Source organism: Bidens hawaiensis, unplaced genomic scaffold, assembly GCF_021521415.1.
Source record: "Bidens hawaiensis isolate Kalapana, Puna unplaced genomic scaffold, B.hawaiensis_p1.1 tig00049857_1, whole genome shotgun sequence".
NCBI lineage: Eukaryota > Viridiplantae > Streptophyta > Magnoliopsida > Asterales > Asteraceae > Bidens > Bidens hawaiensis.
This window is the reverse complement of record NW_027498928.1, coordinates 55,640-72,556: the sequence shown is the minus strand read 5'-3', so window position 1 is coordinate 72,556 and position 16,917 is coordinate 55,640. Positions and strand designations below refer to the sequence as shown.

The following is a 16,917-nucleotide window of genomic DNA, read 5'->3' as shown; positions in this document are numbered from 1 at the left end:
GTCCCTTAACTTCTAATTTGTACTTTTCTAGCTTATTTTAACTAGTTTGCATATTGAGTTAACGTTCCATACAATGTTATCACATAACACATAAGTCTAACACATAATTATTGTTTTGTTGTTTTTCTTTTATTCACCAATGGTTTGCGTCAACTCGTTTGCGTTTCGGTGCAATTCCCGAAAGACTACACATGTAGTAATTGTCAAGCGTCATTTAAAACCTTAGTTTAAATGTAATGAGATGTGCGTTATAGATCCAGTGATCTTAAGTTTGAATTGACGGAGTTTGAGTTAACGGAGTTAACCTGAAATTGACGAGTGTCACATTTTACATGTACCAATTACCGATACATTAGTTTCTCCTAAAATGGAACACAAGTACCATAATAAAGGGTCCTTGTAGTAACTTTCTTGAACAAAGAAGCATATATAACTTGGGTCCATGTGTCCACTTCTGTAGTGCATGGGTTTTCGTGATTCACATACTTGTTCCATACTCCCTTACGCCGCCGTCCACCGTCGCACAACCACCGCCTTGTAAATACCGTCATCCACTCTTGTTCATTTCTGATAATCCCAAAGCCAAAATATCACCCTATTTCACCACCCAAACACCCACAAATTTCACATACAAACACAAACACACCATGAATATCATCAATTCTTCCATTAAACCATCTTTCTCATCTCCAAATCCAATACCCATCAAGGGTCTTCCTCAAATCCCATTAAAGATCCAATCTTTACGTTCAAAACCCTTAAATTTGAAGCCCATTTACGTCTCTAAATTTCAAGATTTTGGTGGGTTTGTGAGAACCAAGAGTCATGAGATCGTGTGTAATGCGTATGAGGCTGATCATTCACCGCCGTTGGAGATCAAGATTGATGAAACGGGTGGTCAAAAGATGAAAATTGAGTTGTATTTTGCTACTTGGTGGTCTTTGAATGTGGTGTTTAATATTTATAATAAGAAGGTTTTGAATGCTTTCCCATTTCTATGGCTGACTTCAACTCTTTCTTTGGCTGCTGGTTCTTTGATTATGTTGGTTTCATGGGCTACTAAAATGGTTGAACCTCCAAAGACTGATGTCGAGTTTTGGAAATCGTTGTTTCCGGTATGTTATTATTGATTCTTTATGAATTATGATCATTGAAATTATTATAATTTGGGTAAAGTTGTAATCTTTATGTATATATAGGCAAATGAAGCAAGATTTATTGGTGTCTCATATATGAGATAAAAATAGTTTTAATAAGCAATATAAAATGCCCCCTTTACATTTAGGGATATTATATCGAGTCGGGGTCTCACCGGAAGCAGCCTCTCTATTCCTACGGGGTAGAGGTAACTTCTGAGTATGTTATTAATTTGAATATTTAGCTTTTATTAGTTCTTAGTGAATTATGATCATTGCAGTTGTTATAATTTGAGTAAAGTTGTAATCTTTATGAATATGCCAATTGAAGCAAGATTTATTGGTGTATCATATAGGAGATAAAAATAGTTTTAATAAGCAATTAATATCAAATTTCCCCTTTACATTTAGGGATATTATTGCTTACTTTTTAAAATCTGATTATTTGGCATTGGATGGTTAGAAAATTAAGGTTATAATAACCCTTTTCCGTATATTGATTGTCGTTGTAAATGCGTGCGTATCTAAACACTGTTACCGACTGCCAAAATGAATTTTATGTATAGAAAATGTTAATAATAATAATAAGCCTAACAAATGATTTTAAAGGTCCACTTCAATTAACTGCTTTGCTATAATCTTTCGGATAGTTTCTGTTGTTTATGCATTCGAACATTCGGTCTATTGGGATTCTTTTGTTTTCTGTGAAAGATATTTGATTTTTTATTTCTTCTTTATGAATTATTATAATTTGGGTAAAGTTGTAATTTTTATGCATACAGTTAATTCAAGCGATACAATAAATCAAATGCCCCCTTTACATTTAGGGATTTTATTGCTTACTTTTTAAAATCTGATTATTTCGGCATTGAATAATTAGAAATTTAAGTTATAGTAACTTCTGCCCTTATATATAGAACTTGTTATTGATTTTCGTTAATTTTAAATGCATATTTAAACGCCGTTACCGACTGCCAAAATGAAATTTATGTATACTAAATGATAATAATAAGCCTAACAAACTATTATCAAGAAAACAGTATTCACATACGAGTTTAAAGGTCCACTTCAATTAAACTCCTTTGTTGTAATCTTTTAGATATTTTCTGTTGTTTATGCATTCGGTCTATTGGGATTCTTTTGTTTTCTGTGAAAGATATCTGATTTTTTATTCTTTCCAGTCCATCATTTTTAACCTGGAGAATGTTTACACAGATTTTGAGTTTAAAATATTTTTATTTAAAAATAATATGCAGGTTGCTTTAGCACATACAATTGGACATGTGGCAGCTACTATAAGTATGTCAAAAGTTGCAGTGTCATTTACACACATCATCAAAAGTGGTGAACCTGCATTTAGTGTATTTGTTTCAAGGGTTTTCCTCGGTGAAACGTTTCCGATTAGGGTTTATATGTCACTTTTGTCAATCATTGGTGGTTGTGCACTATCTGCTTTAACCGAGCTCAACTTCAATATGACGGGTGAGCAATTTCTGTTAAAAGTAGAGATAAATGCATGTTTAATTATTTGATTTGAAATTGAAAGATTGGAGATCATTGGGCTCCAGTTTGAGGTTCAAACCGTGGTTTCTTTATTTTTATTTTCTTGGAATTATTAAATTTTTTGAACCATCATACTTATGGTTGTTCAAAAAGCTTGTAGCTAGAAAAAAAGCCTGAAAGACCTCGCTCGGAGTCGCTGGCTTGTAAACGAATCTATCCGGCTAGGGCTGTAAACAAGTCGAACTGGCTTGGTCTGTAAACGAGCCGAGCCCGGGTCAAGGTCAGGTTGGCTCGTTGCTCGCTCGTTAGCTCATTTAGGTTAAAGCCCAAGTTTACGTATACATAATAACAAAAACAACAAAAAATGTACCAAGTATAAATCCCACTCATAGAAGAGCTATTGGTAGAGTATGGACTCGGTTTTATGGTATTTTTACTGAAATATTGAGAATTCTCTTATTTTTGAAAGTTCTAGCTTGGCTCGTTTAAAAGTAAAACCCCACTTATATTATACATAAATTACAACCCAAAATTCTAACTCAAATTTTAATATACATAAGGTATGATTGTTGTAGTTTATAAATTCTACACCGAGTTTTCAAGATAAACGAGCCCCGGCTTAGCTATTTGCAGTGCTAATGATACTTACCCTTCCTCACAAAAACTTGGCAAAAATTAGGATTGTGGACAAATAGTTGCCAATTATGTCTAAATCAGTTATATTGGCATGTTCTTGTTTTTACCTTTTTGGGTCAAAAATAATGGTTAGCCTATGATGATTAAAATTTTAATATTTATTTGATCAATGTTAACTTTTATTTATGCTTCTGTGTCCTTTTTTTTACTTTCAGGGTTCATGGGTGCAATGGTCTCGAATTTGGCATTTGTGTTTAGAAATATATTTTCAAAAAAAGGAATGAAGGGGAAATCCGTTAGCGGGATGAACTACTATGCTTGCTTGTCGATGTTGTCTTTGTTGATTCTAATGCCGTTTACCATCGCTATGGAGGGCCCAAAAATGTGGGAAGCTGGTTGGCAAACCACATTAACGCAAATCGGTCCCAACTTCGTGTGGTAAACTATCATCATTTTCCCATTATATGATATCAAGTTTATCTTTTTTCCTTATGCATTTATATAAGGGCAATGTCATATGTACCCCTTCATTATTTATATAATATCATATTTCTATGTCGGAACATATTTATTTAATTAAATACAATTTATAATATGGCCATTATACACTTATTTTTTGCTTTACACTCCAAAGTCCAAACTCCCATTCCTAATGCAAGGTTTAAATGAGGGTTATAAATGTCATGAGTTTGAAAGTGGGAACATTTGATATTATATTTTTCTTTTTTTAGGCTTTTTAATTTATTTTTGAGTAAGTTACCCTTTTTGTCCTTTAGGTATATAGCAACTTTTAGGTTTCGTCCTTAAACTAAGAAAATAACTGAAATTGTCCTCTGTGTACAAATTTTGTTAACACGTTTGGCTAATGGACGTTAGTTTTTTTGTTAAGTCCAGTCAGGGTGATTTGGTCCGTTAAAGGGATATATGAAATAGTGGATAGATTACAACTAAATTGGATTTGCATTTGTAATATCAGGTGGGTGATGGCACAGAGTGTGTTCTATCACTTATATAACCAAGTGTCATATGTGTCTTTGGATCAAATAACTCCTTTAACATTTAGTGTCGGGAATACTATGAAGCGGATATCAGTTATAGTGGCTTCAATTATTATCTTTCGCACACCCGTCCAACCAGTCAACGCGCTTGGAGCTGCCATCGCCGTCCTTGGAACTTTCATCTATTCCCAAGTAAATCACCTTCTTTCCTAAAGTATCAAAATCTGTCGTGTTAGAATATCCCACAGGGTATAGTTGTTTTAATCACCAAATACTAGTGGTGTGAGTGAGTCGATCCGAGCTTGGCTTGTGAGTAGTTTTTCAAGCTCAAACTCGGCTCGTTTATTATCTGTTAATTAATTTATATTCATTAATAATTATTTTTCATATATATATTAAAATTATGTTTTTTACATATAACATAAAAATATATTAATCTTATTAAATTGTTATATATAATAATAAGTATTATGTAAATGTATAATATATCAAATAAAAGTTGTATAACTAATATCTAGATTAGGCTCCTGAGCCGGCTTGATCCTGATAAATGAAGCTCAAGGGGCTCGTTTATTAAACAAGCTATTTTTATGCTCAGGTTTGGACTCGAGTTCGTTGAGTAGCTCGCGAGCAACTCCAGCTCGTTTACACCCCTACCCAATACTAAGAAAGTTAGTTATGGTATATAAGTCTGCATATGCGTTTTGCAACTAATTATATTATTAGTATGAAATGTTTCATCTACATTTGTGTTGTTGATGGTTCTATTGTTAACAAGGATAGTTAGATATGATATATTATAAATTTTATCAATGAATAATTTATTTGAAAATATGATTTGTATATTCATGAGCAGGCAAAACAGTAAAATGGTAATGGACATTTTCGTGAGTAGATTTAAAGATGAAACGAGCTGTTTGTCAAAGATCAAATGGAGATAGAATTGAAGATAGATCCAAGACATCAAGTTATTGAGGCGGTTTGCGACAGTTAGATAGTAAAATAAGATCGAACATTCGTTTCGTGACGAAAGAGGCAACGAATTCGTGTTTTTGTTTTTTGCTTGTTCAGTTTGATATATTTGTTGATGGTAAATGAAAACAACTTTGATGAATGTTTGGTGTATATATACAAACATGTATAGTTATGTTATGATCATATGCCCATCATCTGCAGTTGACCACATTTCACGGGTCAACAGAAGTCAACGATTTGGAAAAGGGAAGTTTGAAATCGGAATAGATGAAGGAAATATACAAGCTATCCCGATTCGTGTGCCAGTTGTATGCTTAGATATTTTTAAGTGGAACTCGAGTTAATGTTGCTTTACAACAAACGATCGTGGCTGATCATCCAACAATAAGGTATTCGTGTCGTTTCTATCGTTTATCTTAACCTTGTAATATGAGTTTTATGTTATAAATTAAAAGGGAAATGATCCAAGAATTGTATGATAGAGAAAGTATAGATGAAGAGACAGTTTATGTGGCTTGAATATATGATATTTTGGCTGCTAGCTAGGGTTGAGAATACAGTGATTAGATGAAATACAAGCATAAATTTAAGTTTAAAAGAGATGCATTCAATTGTTGGAGGGTTATGTTGCAAATTTGGAGGGTGTGGAACTCTAGGGGTACTCAAACTACCATAACACCTGACTAATTTTACACTAACTCATTTTTATTCTGTACTACTTTAAAAGTTGCGGCACATCACTAAACTATCCGAAATAATTTTAATTTTTAATAATTTAATCACAAATCTAACTATCTATATAATTGTCTATCATTAAATCCTACGTGTCGCTCTCGGGTTGTTCCTTCCATTCTTTATAGTAACCAGATTGCTTGATTTTTAAATGAAGGTTTCTCATGCATTTGACCCGAAATCATGGGTATGTGTCTTACCAAACCCAGATAGTCTTTAATTATAACATATCATTTATTTGTGAAACTCCTTCATAATTAAATAATAATTTCCGCGGGTCATGGGTCTCACCAAACCCGGATAACTCTTAAATGGGTTATAACATCTCATTTATTTGTGAAATAACCCCTTTATCATCAAATAATAATTTCCACGAGTTATAGGTCTTACCAAACCCTAATAGCCCTCAAATGGGTTATAAGATCTTATTTATTGGTAAACACTTTCATCATCAAACCCTAATTTAATTTATCTCCTTTACATGTTCTTCGTTGATGGTCTATCATCTCCATCGTCGGTTAACTTTCGATACTACCCACCATCGTCAACTACGTACATCAACGTCCCATTTTTCATTAGAAAAATATTTGTGTTCATGTTTGTTCATTTAAAAAAAATCAACATGCCCATGTTTGTTTATGTTTGTTCGTTAAAAATTTAAAAAACCTACAAATCTCAATTGAAAATACCCAAACGCTAAAAAATATAATAACAAACTAATATGTATGTATTTTATTAAAACAAAATTACGTTAAAAAATAAAATAAAGCATCATAAAATTGCAAAATGATTATAAAAAAATTAAATAAACCCCCGTAACACGGGAGAATCAAACTAGTAATAAATAAAGCTTTCATTGAACTTATAAATTACATAATTCAAACTTAAAAAAAACAAACACAAACATAACTAAAATCTAAAAATCACAAGCAAACCATGCTTTTATGCTATCTCACGTTTACATATTTAGTTAATTATACATTTTCCTTTTTATTTTTATAACTATATACCTAAATAAATACAGTAGTTTAGTATATCTATATTATATATAATAGAAAAATTGGTTTTAAATAATCTCAACTATGGCCTATTGGTAAATATTCATCCTAACTTTACACTTGCCTGTTGGCAGTACCAACTACCTGTGCATTTGTTTTTAACGGGCCGCGACTAACGGATGTTAACTCCGTTAGTCTTTGTCTGGCGTGGCCATCCCAGTTGGCAAAAACTTGATTACGTGGAACGCGACGTGGCGGCAGACTGTGTATTATTATTATTATTATTATTATTATTATTATTATTATTATTATTATTATTCTTCTTCTTCTTCTTCTTCTTCTTCTTCTTCTTGGTCCAGTACCCCACCCCCACCCCTCGTTTCCCGGCGAGCCACCACAACCACCCCTCCCGGCGAGCCACCACCACAACCACCCCTCGTTTCTCGTCCGGTTATGGTTGTTTATGATTTAGAGCTTCAAAATCGTCCGGTTATGGTTTGGTGACCAAAACATGGAGATTTGGGTGTTTATGATTTGGAGCTTCAAAATCATATTAGGGCTTATGAACATTTAATTGGGTCTTCAAAATCCGACTAAGGCTTCGTGAAGGTTGAACTTCGGTATTTGAAATCTGATTAGGGCTCCGTGAAGGTTGAATTAGGGTGCTTGGAAACTGGGTATGGGTGGTGGTGGCCGATTGTGATGGTTTTAGGGAAATAGTTGCGGGGGCCGGAGTGCCAACGTGGTGGCGGTACGAGTAAGGTAATAGTGGGGTCATGGGGTCCGGTGGTGGTTGTAGGGATAGACATGGTGGTGGTAATGGGTTCCGGTGTTGGTTGCAGGGGATTGACATGGTGGTGGTCGTGTGTTCCGGCGAGGGGTGGTGGTGGTGGCTCGCCGGGAGGGGTGGTTGTGGTGGCTCGCCGGGAAACGAGGGGTGGTGGTGGGGTACTGGACCAAGAAGAAGAATAATAATAATAATAATAATAATAATAATAATAATAATAATAATAATAATAATAATAATACACAGTCAGCCGCCACGTCGCGTTCCACGTAATCAAGTTTTTGCCAACTGGGATGGCCACGTCAGACAAAGACTAACGGAGTTAACATCCGTTAGTCGCGGCTCGTTAAAAACAAATGCACAGGTAGTTGGTACTGCCAGCAGGTAAGTGTAAAGTTGGGATGGATATTTACCAATAGGCCATAGTTTGGATTATTTAAAACCAATTTTCCTATATAATATACTAAAGAGGGACAAATTTAAAACATTTCATATTAAGGGATTTAACATACAACCATGAATGGGGATAAAAGAGTAATTCTCACATTAAAACTCACATTTATTTAATATAGTTACAATATTGGCCCCTCATTTATAATTAAACATAAAGAATAATTACAGCAATAACCCTTAATCTATATCCTATATATAATTTTAATTTTCACTTTTAACCCAAATTCCCCAATAATTTTTATACTTTAATATTTTCTTAAAAAAATTACACCATAAAAACAAGCATATTTTTATCTTTAATTTGAGTATGATATTGTCATAGTTTTTTTCCGTTAAAAAGAGACATTTTATGTAGGTGTGTTTGCGGTCTGGTTTTGATGGTTTTGTCACACCCCCATTTCGGGCCTAGGAGTGTGAACCATAGTTGGTATCATATTTGTAAATAATTCAGAGTAGCGGGTTAATGCGGAAGACTTATAAAAACAAGGATCATATTTATAAATATTTACATTACAAAATGCGAGACGAAAGTCTCGTTTTAAGTTTACTTGTTTATATGTTTTACAAAACCACCATATTTTATATTTACACAAAATTATCCGAGCCATCGAATTCTTGAGCTTCTTCGTCTTTCAAGCTCTATTCCTGATTACCTGCACAATGTTAAATAAAATACGTCAGCAACGAATACTGGTGAATATGCTGACGCTAAAAATATTTTCTTTACTTAATCACCCCTCGAGACCACGTAAGTCTCGGCCCATCTTGGCTTAGGAATAATCAAGTTAAATCAATCATCATAAACTCGAGTCTCTGCACTAGGTCACCTCAGCGAAACACCGCAGTGTTTATGACATAACTTTGGTACCATAAATATACACATGGCCATTCCTCCCTCGGACGTAACTTAGGTCCGGCCCAACGTGGCTGGAGGTCGTGACCAAGCGTGGTGCGATGTGCCCACAGCGTTCCACATATGTAAGGATCCCGAAAAACGTATACCATAGCCTGAGGGCCGGCTTATACTCTTATTTATAATGTTTTTAGAGACACGTAGCCTCATGTAAAGTTTTACACATAACACGTTTGTTTGTTTGAAAACAGGTTTGTAAAAGTAGGGCGTATTCACCTTTTCAATGGGATCGGCTTCCAACACCGTCAGTTAGTCTTTTCTTCGCTATCTCTCACCTATAGTACGAGTATAACATTCATTAGTCGGATACACGATCCGGCTTAAGGCCTTTAGTCTTATTCATCTCGATGAACCTTTAGTTCATTATTTCTTTTACTTTAAAACCTTTAGTTAAAAAGTAATATTTATAAACCTTTAGTTTATATTTAAAAACCCGACGTTTTTTCTTCTTTAAGAAACGTATTTCTTTTATTTATTATTTAAGTATATTCATTATACTTAAATAATATATTTATATCAAAGAATACTCATACATTTATATATACTTATATGTATATATTTCGTTCTTCTTTTCTTATTTTCTTTGTTATATATTTCTTTTGTTTATCGAGAATAATATCGACTTGGGTATTAAGCCTTTCAATATTTTATTATTATTTTGATCGGGCATTATGTCTACCTTGATTGGCTTGGCAACCCCCTAAATATTTGGGCAGCACTTCGACGCTGCTCAATCAATACTCTTTTCTTTTCAAACTCCTTCTCCTCACTTGGCACGCTTTTTGAGACACCAACACTCTTGGCACGCACTTCGAGGAAATCGTCGGGTCGTCGGGGCAGCACTTCCTTCGTGTTCGGGATGTCGGGGAGTGGCATGGAAATCGAGGTAACGGGCACGGAAAACGAGGTTTCGGTACACGGTTATCGAGACGGATCGAGGGCACGAACTTCGAGGTAGAGAGAGAGGCTAGAGAGAGAGAGTAAGTGTGTGTATTTGAGGTGTGAGGGGTTCAAACTCGTGGCTGCCTATTTATAGCCAAAAATTGGACCTTATCGCGCTACGCGATAGGTCCCTTGGCAAGCCTATCGCGTAGCGCGATATAGGCTTACTGTGTCACGGTGTAGACCTGCCACGTGGTGACACGTGGCAGGCGCCGAGCCACGTGGCGGCAGGCGTTGCCACCGTCTGCCACGTGGCACACGTGTACCGCGATGGGGCTGCCTTCTGATCCATCGCGTAGCGCGATGGGTCAGGAAATCAGAATTTACAATTTAGTCCCTGGAGTTTGAAAATTGGCAAAATTGGTCCATCGACTTTGGAAACTTGACATTTTTGGCCCGAAAATTACGCGATGTTACAGGTTTTAAATTAAACCGTGAACTAAACCTTTTGTAACAGATTTTTGTCGTCGAAAACCAAGACAGAACCTTTGAAAATTGAAAAGAACTGGCCAAAAGTGAAAGAAAAAAAATAACAGTTAAATCAAACTGATGAACGGATTTACGGTTTCAAATCGAACAATAAACACCCATAAACTTATTACGTGATTACCAAGGTTTGGGTTTCTCGCTGCATGGCGCGGACACCCATTTAGTATAATAAAATAGAGGCCCAAAAAAATTAAATAAAGCGCAAATGAAATTTTGTGAAGGCCCACAAAAAACCAAAAAACGAAGGCAATTCGTTGATGCCCACATAAAATTACTCATGTTCATCTAGAAGTGTACAAAACCGGTTTTTTTCAAATTGAACCGGTTTGGTTTTTGCATATTTAAAACCGGTTTGGGTCAAACTGGTTCGGTTTAGAAAACCTTAAGCATAGAAGTAACCAAACCGATCCGGATCGGTTCAGATCTTTTTTAAACCAATTTAAGACAACAAAACCGGTCTTAAAACCAATTTGATTGTAAAATACCCAAACCGCAATGCGAACCGGCAGTTAGGTTCGGTTTAGGTTCCGGTTTGGTAGAAACCATTTTTAGAAACGAACCGGTTCGGTTTTTGGTTAACCGGTTCCAAACCGGTTTTTTGTACACATCTATGTTCAACCATAAACATGCAAAATATGATACAATCATTGAAAATATATTGGAGAGGGAGATTCGGTGAATACTACCTTGGCCATATACCCCTTGGGTAAAAATTGGAGGTTGGCGGCAGCGTTCACCGAGAACCCGCCATACCCGTGAAGGGTACTCAAGCTCCACACCCTCCACCCTTATGATTATGATTAGAGGTGGTAATCCATAAACAGGTTGATTTGGGTAAAAGTATAAAGTATTTGAATATGTTATATGGATTTGTTTGGATCAACTTAAATTATACAACAAGTCAAAGTGTCAAACACACGGCACTCTTATCAAACTTAACTGAATTTAAATGGGTAATATGGGATGTTTTAACTAGGGCTGTTAACGAACTGAACCGAACCGAACCGAACGCGGGCATGCTGAAACTTGGTTTGGTTTGAAAACGAGCCGAACCGAGCGGATTGAATTTAAAGAAACGAGCGATATCTTTATGCTTGAACTTGGTTTGGTTTTGAAACCGAGCGGCTTGGTTCGGTTTGGTTTTGTTTGATTTCGTACAAAGTTTCCAATTTTAAATTTCTAAAACTTCAAAATATCATTAATTCAAGACTTTCAACTCTAAATTGTCTAAACTTTCACCTTTAAAATGTATTAAACTCATAGTTAACAACTAAACATATATAAAACGAGTGGCTATGGTTTAAATTTGAACTTTGATTTCAACACAAAAGATGAAAATTTTAAAAACTTTAAAAAATAGTATACTTTTATATATATACATAAAGTTTATATATAAAACTAACAAATAAAAATTAACTCGAGCAAAATGAACCGAACCAAAACCGAGCGAGGCTTTGTTCGTGCTTGGATTGCTTTTAAACCGAACCGAGCCGAACGGCTCACTTCCAAACCGAGCCGAAATCGAAAGAGCATTTTTCGAGCAAAATTCAAGCGAACGACGAACGAGCGGCGAGCAGTTTGGACAGCCCTAGTTTTAACTATAGTTCACTTGCCAATTATTAGTTTATTACCTCTTTTGGTAAACCTTAATCACCCTTTTAAATATCTCATTTCATTATAATAATATTAATTTTTGCAATATTTTATTGTTGATCTAGTGATTACTTATTTTAGTTTATTTTATAAAATTTATATAAAGTTATTTTGTGAGCATAGTAAAAAAGTGAAGGAATTATAGAACTTGTATTGGCATGAGTGTGATGATTATGGCAAAAGGAAAAAAAAACCATCTCATTATTCACTTTATCAAAGGCTTCAAAGGCATTGCTACTTTAGTATAGATATGGAACATATTGCATCTCATGCACAAAGCAAAAGTGCATTTCACCAAAAGCAATCTTTTCCAACACTAGATAAAAAACACCATGAACAACACCGCTGCCACTACCATATTGCCAGAAAAGATGGGTGGTGTTGATCTTGTTCCGGTTGAGGTTGGGGCATGCGGTATAGTGGCAAGCCTTGTCTTGAAGGAGATAGAATATTTTAGAAGACTCGAGTCTGGCGGTGATGATGGAAAGTGTTCAGTAAAGAACTCCATAAATCCTAACGAGCATCATGGTGATGGCGGTCTAGCTTTTGGACTCGTTTTCGTTTCTTGACCGTTATATGGCAAAGGGGGAAGAACAAAGGCGGAAGTGGTGGTGCTAGGAGTAGGTATTTGCCTAGAATGTGCACCGTGGTGCATGTCGCTGTGAGCCGAATGCGCAACCACCATAAGTTAACCAAGATTCCGAGCTTCAGTTATCAAAACCTTAAAGACGACAATACCAAATCCGTGGTTTAAACAAAGTCTTTCAAATTTAAAAATACATTTGCTAGATGTGACACACCTCACATTTATTTTTGTTTCAAAATCTATGTTTACAAATATTCACCATGGAATGTATATATGCCCTTTCTTTTTATATGTTCAATCTTTGCTCAAAGGTAATCCCTCCTAGCTAAATTCTATGCTGTACTAATGTGGTCTTTATGCCTCAATAGTTGTACATTTATTTTGTTCACCGTTGGTTCAACTCTCGACTATTCACCAACATTACTTGGTGCATGGTCATCATGAGCCGTGGCTAGGTACTCGAGAGCCACAACAACGTCACTTATGTATGGCCTTGTGCTTGCTTCTTCTTGTAGACACATTGATGCAATCGCGACGGCTTGGTGTAAACACTTTATTGGGTAATTACCATTTAGCAACGGATCAGCCACCATTGGAATCTTACTATGTTCTTTAAGCAAAGGTTTTGCCTACCATTGATATAATACCATATAAATGTATAAGTCCGGCATTAGTTGTATTTTACATAAAATTAATTGACGAATAAACGAACAAGGGTCCACTCTTTGTGGGATCCCCATCATCGCGTGTATGCCTGGACCTTTTTCTTTAAAATATTGTGTTTCTTTAGTATAACTTACCCATATAATGAGATTCTGCTCTTCGGTTGGTTTTTTGTCATCAATGACTCTTCTTCCCGATATTAACTCTAGGAATACAACCCCGAAACTATACACGTCTGATTTTGTTGTTACTTCTCCGGTCATTGCATATTCAGGAGAAGAATACCCATAAGTCTCCATCACTCTAGTCGAGATATGATCCTCTCCTACTTTTGGGCGAATCTTTATTGGCCCATAGTCCGAGAGCTTAGGATTCATATCATCGTCGAGTAACACATTTAATGATTTTAGATCACGATAAATTATTGGAGGAACAACTAGATTATGCAAATATTCGAGCCCCTTAGCCATTCCTTTAGCTATCATCATCCTTGTATGCCAATCGAGTGGTGTCTTCTTCTCATTCAAATCTTTACACGGATAAAGAAAATTGATAAAAAAAAACAAAAGATATGGAGAACATACATGAAAAAAAACATAAACGTTTCATTTTCAGGTATGTGCTCTTTCTAACTGTAATTTTTTAAAATTATATATCTCTACCAGTATTACCAAAAAGATGTTCTTCTAATGAACCGTTTTTCATGTATTCGTAGACCAACAACCTTTGATGCCCGTTCACACAATATCCGATAAGATTGACTAGGTTGGGATGGTGAACGCGGCCAATTGTCAGAACCTCGGCTAAAAACTCACTATTTCCTTGTACTCTAATCATATCAAGTTGCTTCACCGCGACAACCTACACACAAGCCCGAATATCAAACCAAGCCCGAATATCAAACCACAATATCATCGTGTGCTCTACAAAAATAGAATAAGAAAATGTGATACTTTGTTTTTGTCTCTAAGGTGACCCTTATAGACCCTCCCGAATCCACCTTTGCCCAGGAGCAACTCGGGGTTGAAGTTTTCGGTTGCGTGGGCCAGCTCGTGAAACGTGTAGACCTTGGCAACGACTTCCGAATTCCCATTCTTAAGCACCTCATCAGCTACCATCTTTTGCATGCTATTTTCTGTTATGTAACCACATAAATATAATAATCTTAATATATAATCACATTTATTTGTTTTATGCGTACGTTTGTTTGTTTGTTTGTTTGTTTATAATTACGTTAAAAGATTATTATGATGCAAAATACAAACCTTTTGGCATGCCATTTCCGGCATCGTTAGACATCTTGTCGATTAACAATTTCTAAAACCGTATACAAAAATCATGTCCCACAAGTCGTTGATCTTCATTTTTGGCCAAAACTACCAACCTTTTTTCCTGTTGGAAACTAGAATGTCATTGTACGAGGATTTAGATTAATTCTTAGAAACCAAGATGACACATTTGAATAAAAGTTTAATGATGCATAAAAATGTGAGTTGTGAGGAGATAGATGTTTGGAAATAAAGTTAGTCAGAAAATGAGAGAGGGTGGGAGGAGAATTCGGAATATTTGTTAACTAACTACTTTATATATCATTTTATTAACTACTTTTCTCTTTTTAGAGAATGAAATATAGTAATTGTAAGATGAATTACATCACAAGAATTGTAAGATGAATAACCAGGCAATATAGGAGTGTTCAATATTCAGTTTCAAACCTATTAAGGTTGTGTTTGGGATTCGTTATTTAAGTTAAAAAGGTCTTATTGTGTTAAGGTAAAAAGGTCTTATGGTTTTTTAATAAGAAGTTTTCAAAAAAGTGTTTGGATTAACATAAGGTAATAAGTTGTTTTTAAAGGGTTTGGTTTAACTTATTGATGGAATGAGGGTGTAATGGGAATTATGATCTTGATAAGAAGATAAGTTAGGAAAGTCTAACTTATTGAAAACTTATATTTTAGCCTCGTGGATAAGGAGATATGGAAAAGAACTTATGTATATCCAAACACTATTTTAACAAAAAAATGACTTATTCTATCACCATAAGTTATAAGGAGAAGAAAATAAGGAATCCCAAACACACCCTAAAGCCAAACCAAATTGTTTTTTTGGGTCCCTAAGATTTTTAATATGCCACATGTAATTTGTAGCTTATGGTAATTAAGTTGTTGATAGTCTCTTTTACGTTTTGAAATTTGTAGCTTATGGTAAAGTTGTTAATTCTCTCTTATATTACTATTTGAGTATTGGTTTTAAACTATCTCTCGGGTTTTTCTATGCTTTTGTTTTAGACTATGTTAAGGAATTGGTGTTTTTTGAACTTATTATGGCTGACCAATCCTGTTAGATTCAGTTTATTCCGTCCAAAATTATGTTAAAAAACTTATGTTGTTTAAAGCTGACCCAATACATGTGCCGCAACTGAATAATGTTTGGTTAGATTTTTGATTTCGAACGGAAATTCCAGGTAAAGATCCGAAATTTTGTACAATACCATATTGAACCTTTTATTAAACATTCGGAAGTCATCTTTCTAACACCCTACCTTAACAGCAAGTCAGCAATAAACTGTCATCTGATGATGAACTCACCAAATTATTTAATCATCAATAAACAATGATAATGAAACAAAAAAAAGTTAAATAAAAAATGTTTGGATCAACAGGGTTTGAACCTGACGTGAATCGAACACGAACCTTCTGATCTGGAGTCAGACGCGCTACCATTGCGCCACATATCCTGTTGCTTTTATATTCGGTCCGAAAATATATATACTATTAAACTTCAATTTATTAAACGTTTTGACATTAATATATGAGAATAGAAGAGTAAACAACATTTAATTAAAGGATTTCCAGACCAAGGATCATAACAATATAGATCACCGATATAACAAACATTTCTTTTTTTATATTATATAATCATATTGGTTTTCCATTTATAATTCTTAAAATCACGTGTTTGATAGTAAAATATTTATGGCACGCATGAGTTTATGACCGACATTCAGAAATATATTAACACAATAGGTATGAGAAAACATTCGCAAACTCGATTACATTATTTAAAACTTTATTAGAAATTTGTGAAATTGTACTTCCTATCTCATTAGAAGTAGAAACAAAATCAACTGACATTTTTCCATCATGAGATTTAAAAAGAAATTGTTAATATAATCATCACATGGAACCTCTCCATATCGTGCCACCAGCTCAGGCAAAGGTCCAATGAATACCCAAGGAAACGGGGGGTCGAATACTAGGACGAAGACCCGTGATTCAGTGCGTGTGGTTTGCACTTTATGTTCCGCACTTTTGTACCTTCCATTGCTTAAATTTTTAAAAAATAATAAATAATATAAACAAATTAAAACAAAACAAACCCATAGGTTAGACGTATGGTTGTAACATATGAGTCTTGTAGTCTCATTAATTATCTATAATATTGATTTAACTT

The 16,917-nt window shown here is 34.9% G+C and overlaps 2 protein-coding genes and 1 non-coding gene across 3 annotated transcripts; 1 reads left to right on the top strand and 2 right to left on the bottom strand.

Moving 5' to 3' along the window:
- Nucleotides 1-368: 368 nt before the first annotated feature.
- Nucleotides 369-5,859, top strand: LOC143598260 (glucose-6-phosphate/phosphate translocator 2, chloroplastic-like). Its single transcript, XM_077076523.1, has 5 exons — nucleotides 369-1,115; nucleotides 2,393-2,618; nucleotides 3,491-3,713; nucleotides 4,252-4,465; nucleotides 5,130-5,859. The coding sequence occupies exons 1-5, from the start codon at nucleotides 648-650 to the stop codon at nucleotides 5,139-5,141; spliced, it is 1,143 nt and encodes a 380-aa protein (XP_076932638.1). The 5' UTR covers nucleotides 369-647; the 3' UTR covers nucleotides 5,142-5,859.
- A 7,333-nt stretch (nucleotides 5,860-13,192) lies between these two features.
- On the bottom strand, nucleotides 13,193-15,121 carry LOC143598259 (putative serine/threonine-protein kinase PBL23). The gene is made up of 5 exons (XM_077076522.1): nucleotides 14,730-15,121; nucleotides 14,418-14,599; nucleotides 14,136-14,325; nucleotides 13,602-13,993; nucleotides 13,193-13,430 (listed from the first exon to the last, which is right to left on the bottom strand). Exons 1-5 carry the CDS (start codon nucleotides 14,761-14,763, stop codon nucleotides 13,209-13,211), a joined length of 1,020 nt encoding a protein of 339 aa, XP_076932637.1. The 5' UTR covers nucleotides 14,764-15,121; the 3' UTR covers nucleotides 13,193-13,208.
- Nucleotides 15,122-16,130: 1,009 nt separating this feature from the next.
- Nucleotides 16,131-16,201, bottom strand: TRNAW-CCA (transfer RNA tryptophan (anticodon CCA)). Its single transcript has one exon. It is a non-coding gene; the product is annotated as a tRNA-Trp (tRNA).
- Nucleotides 16,202-16,917: the final 716 nt, after the last annotated feature.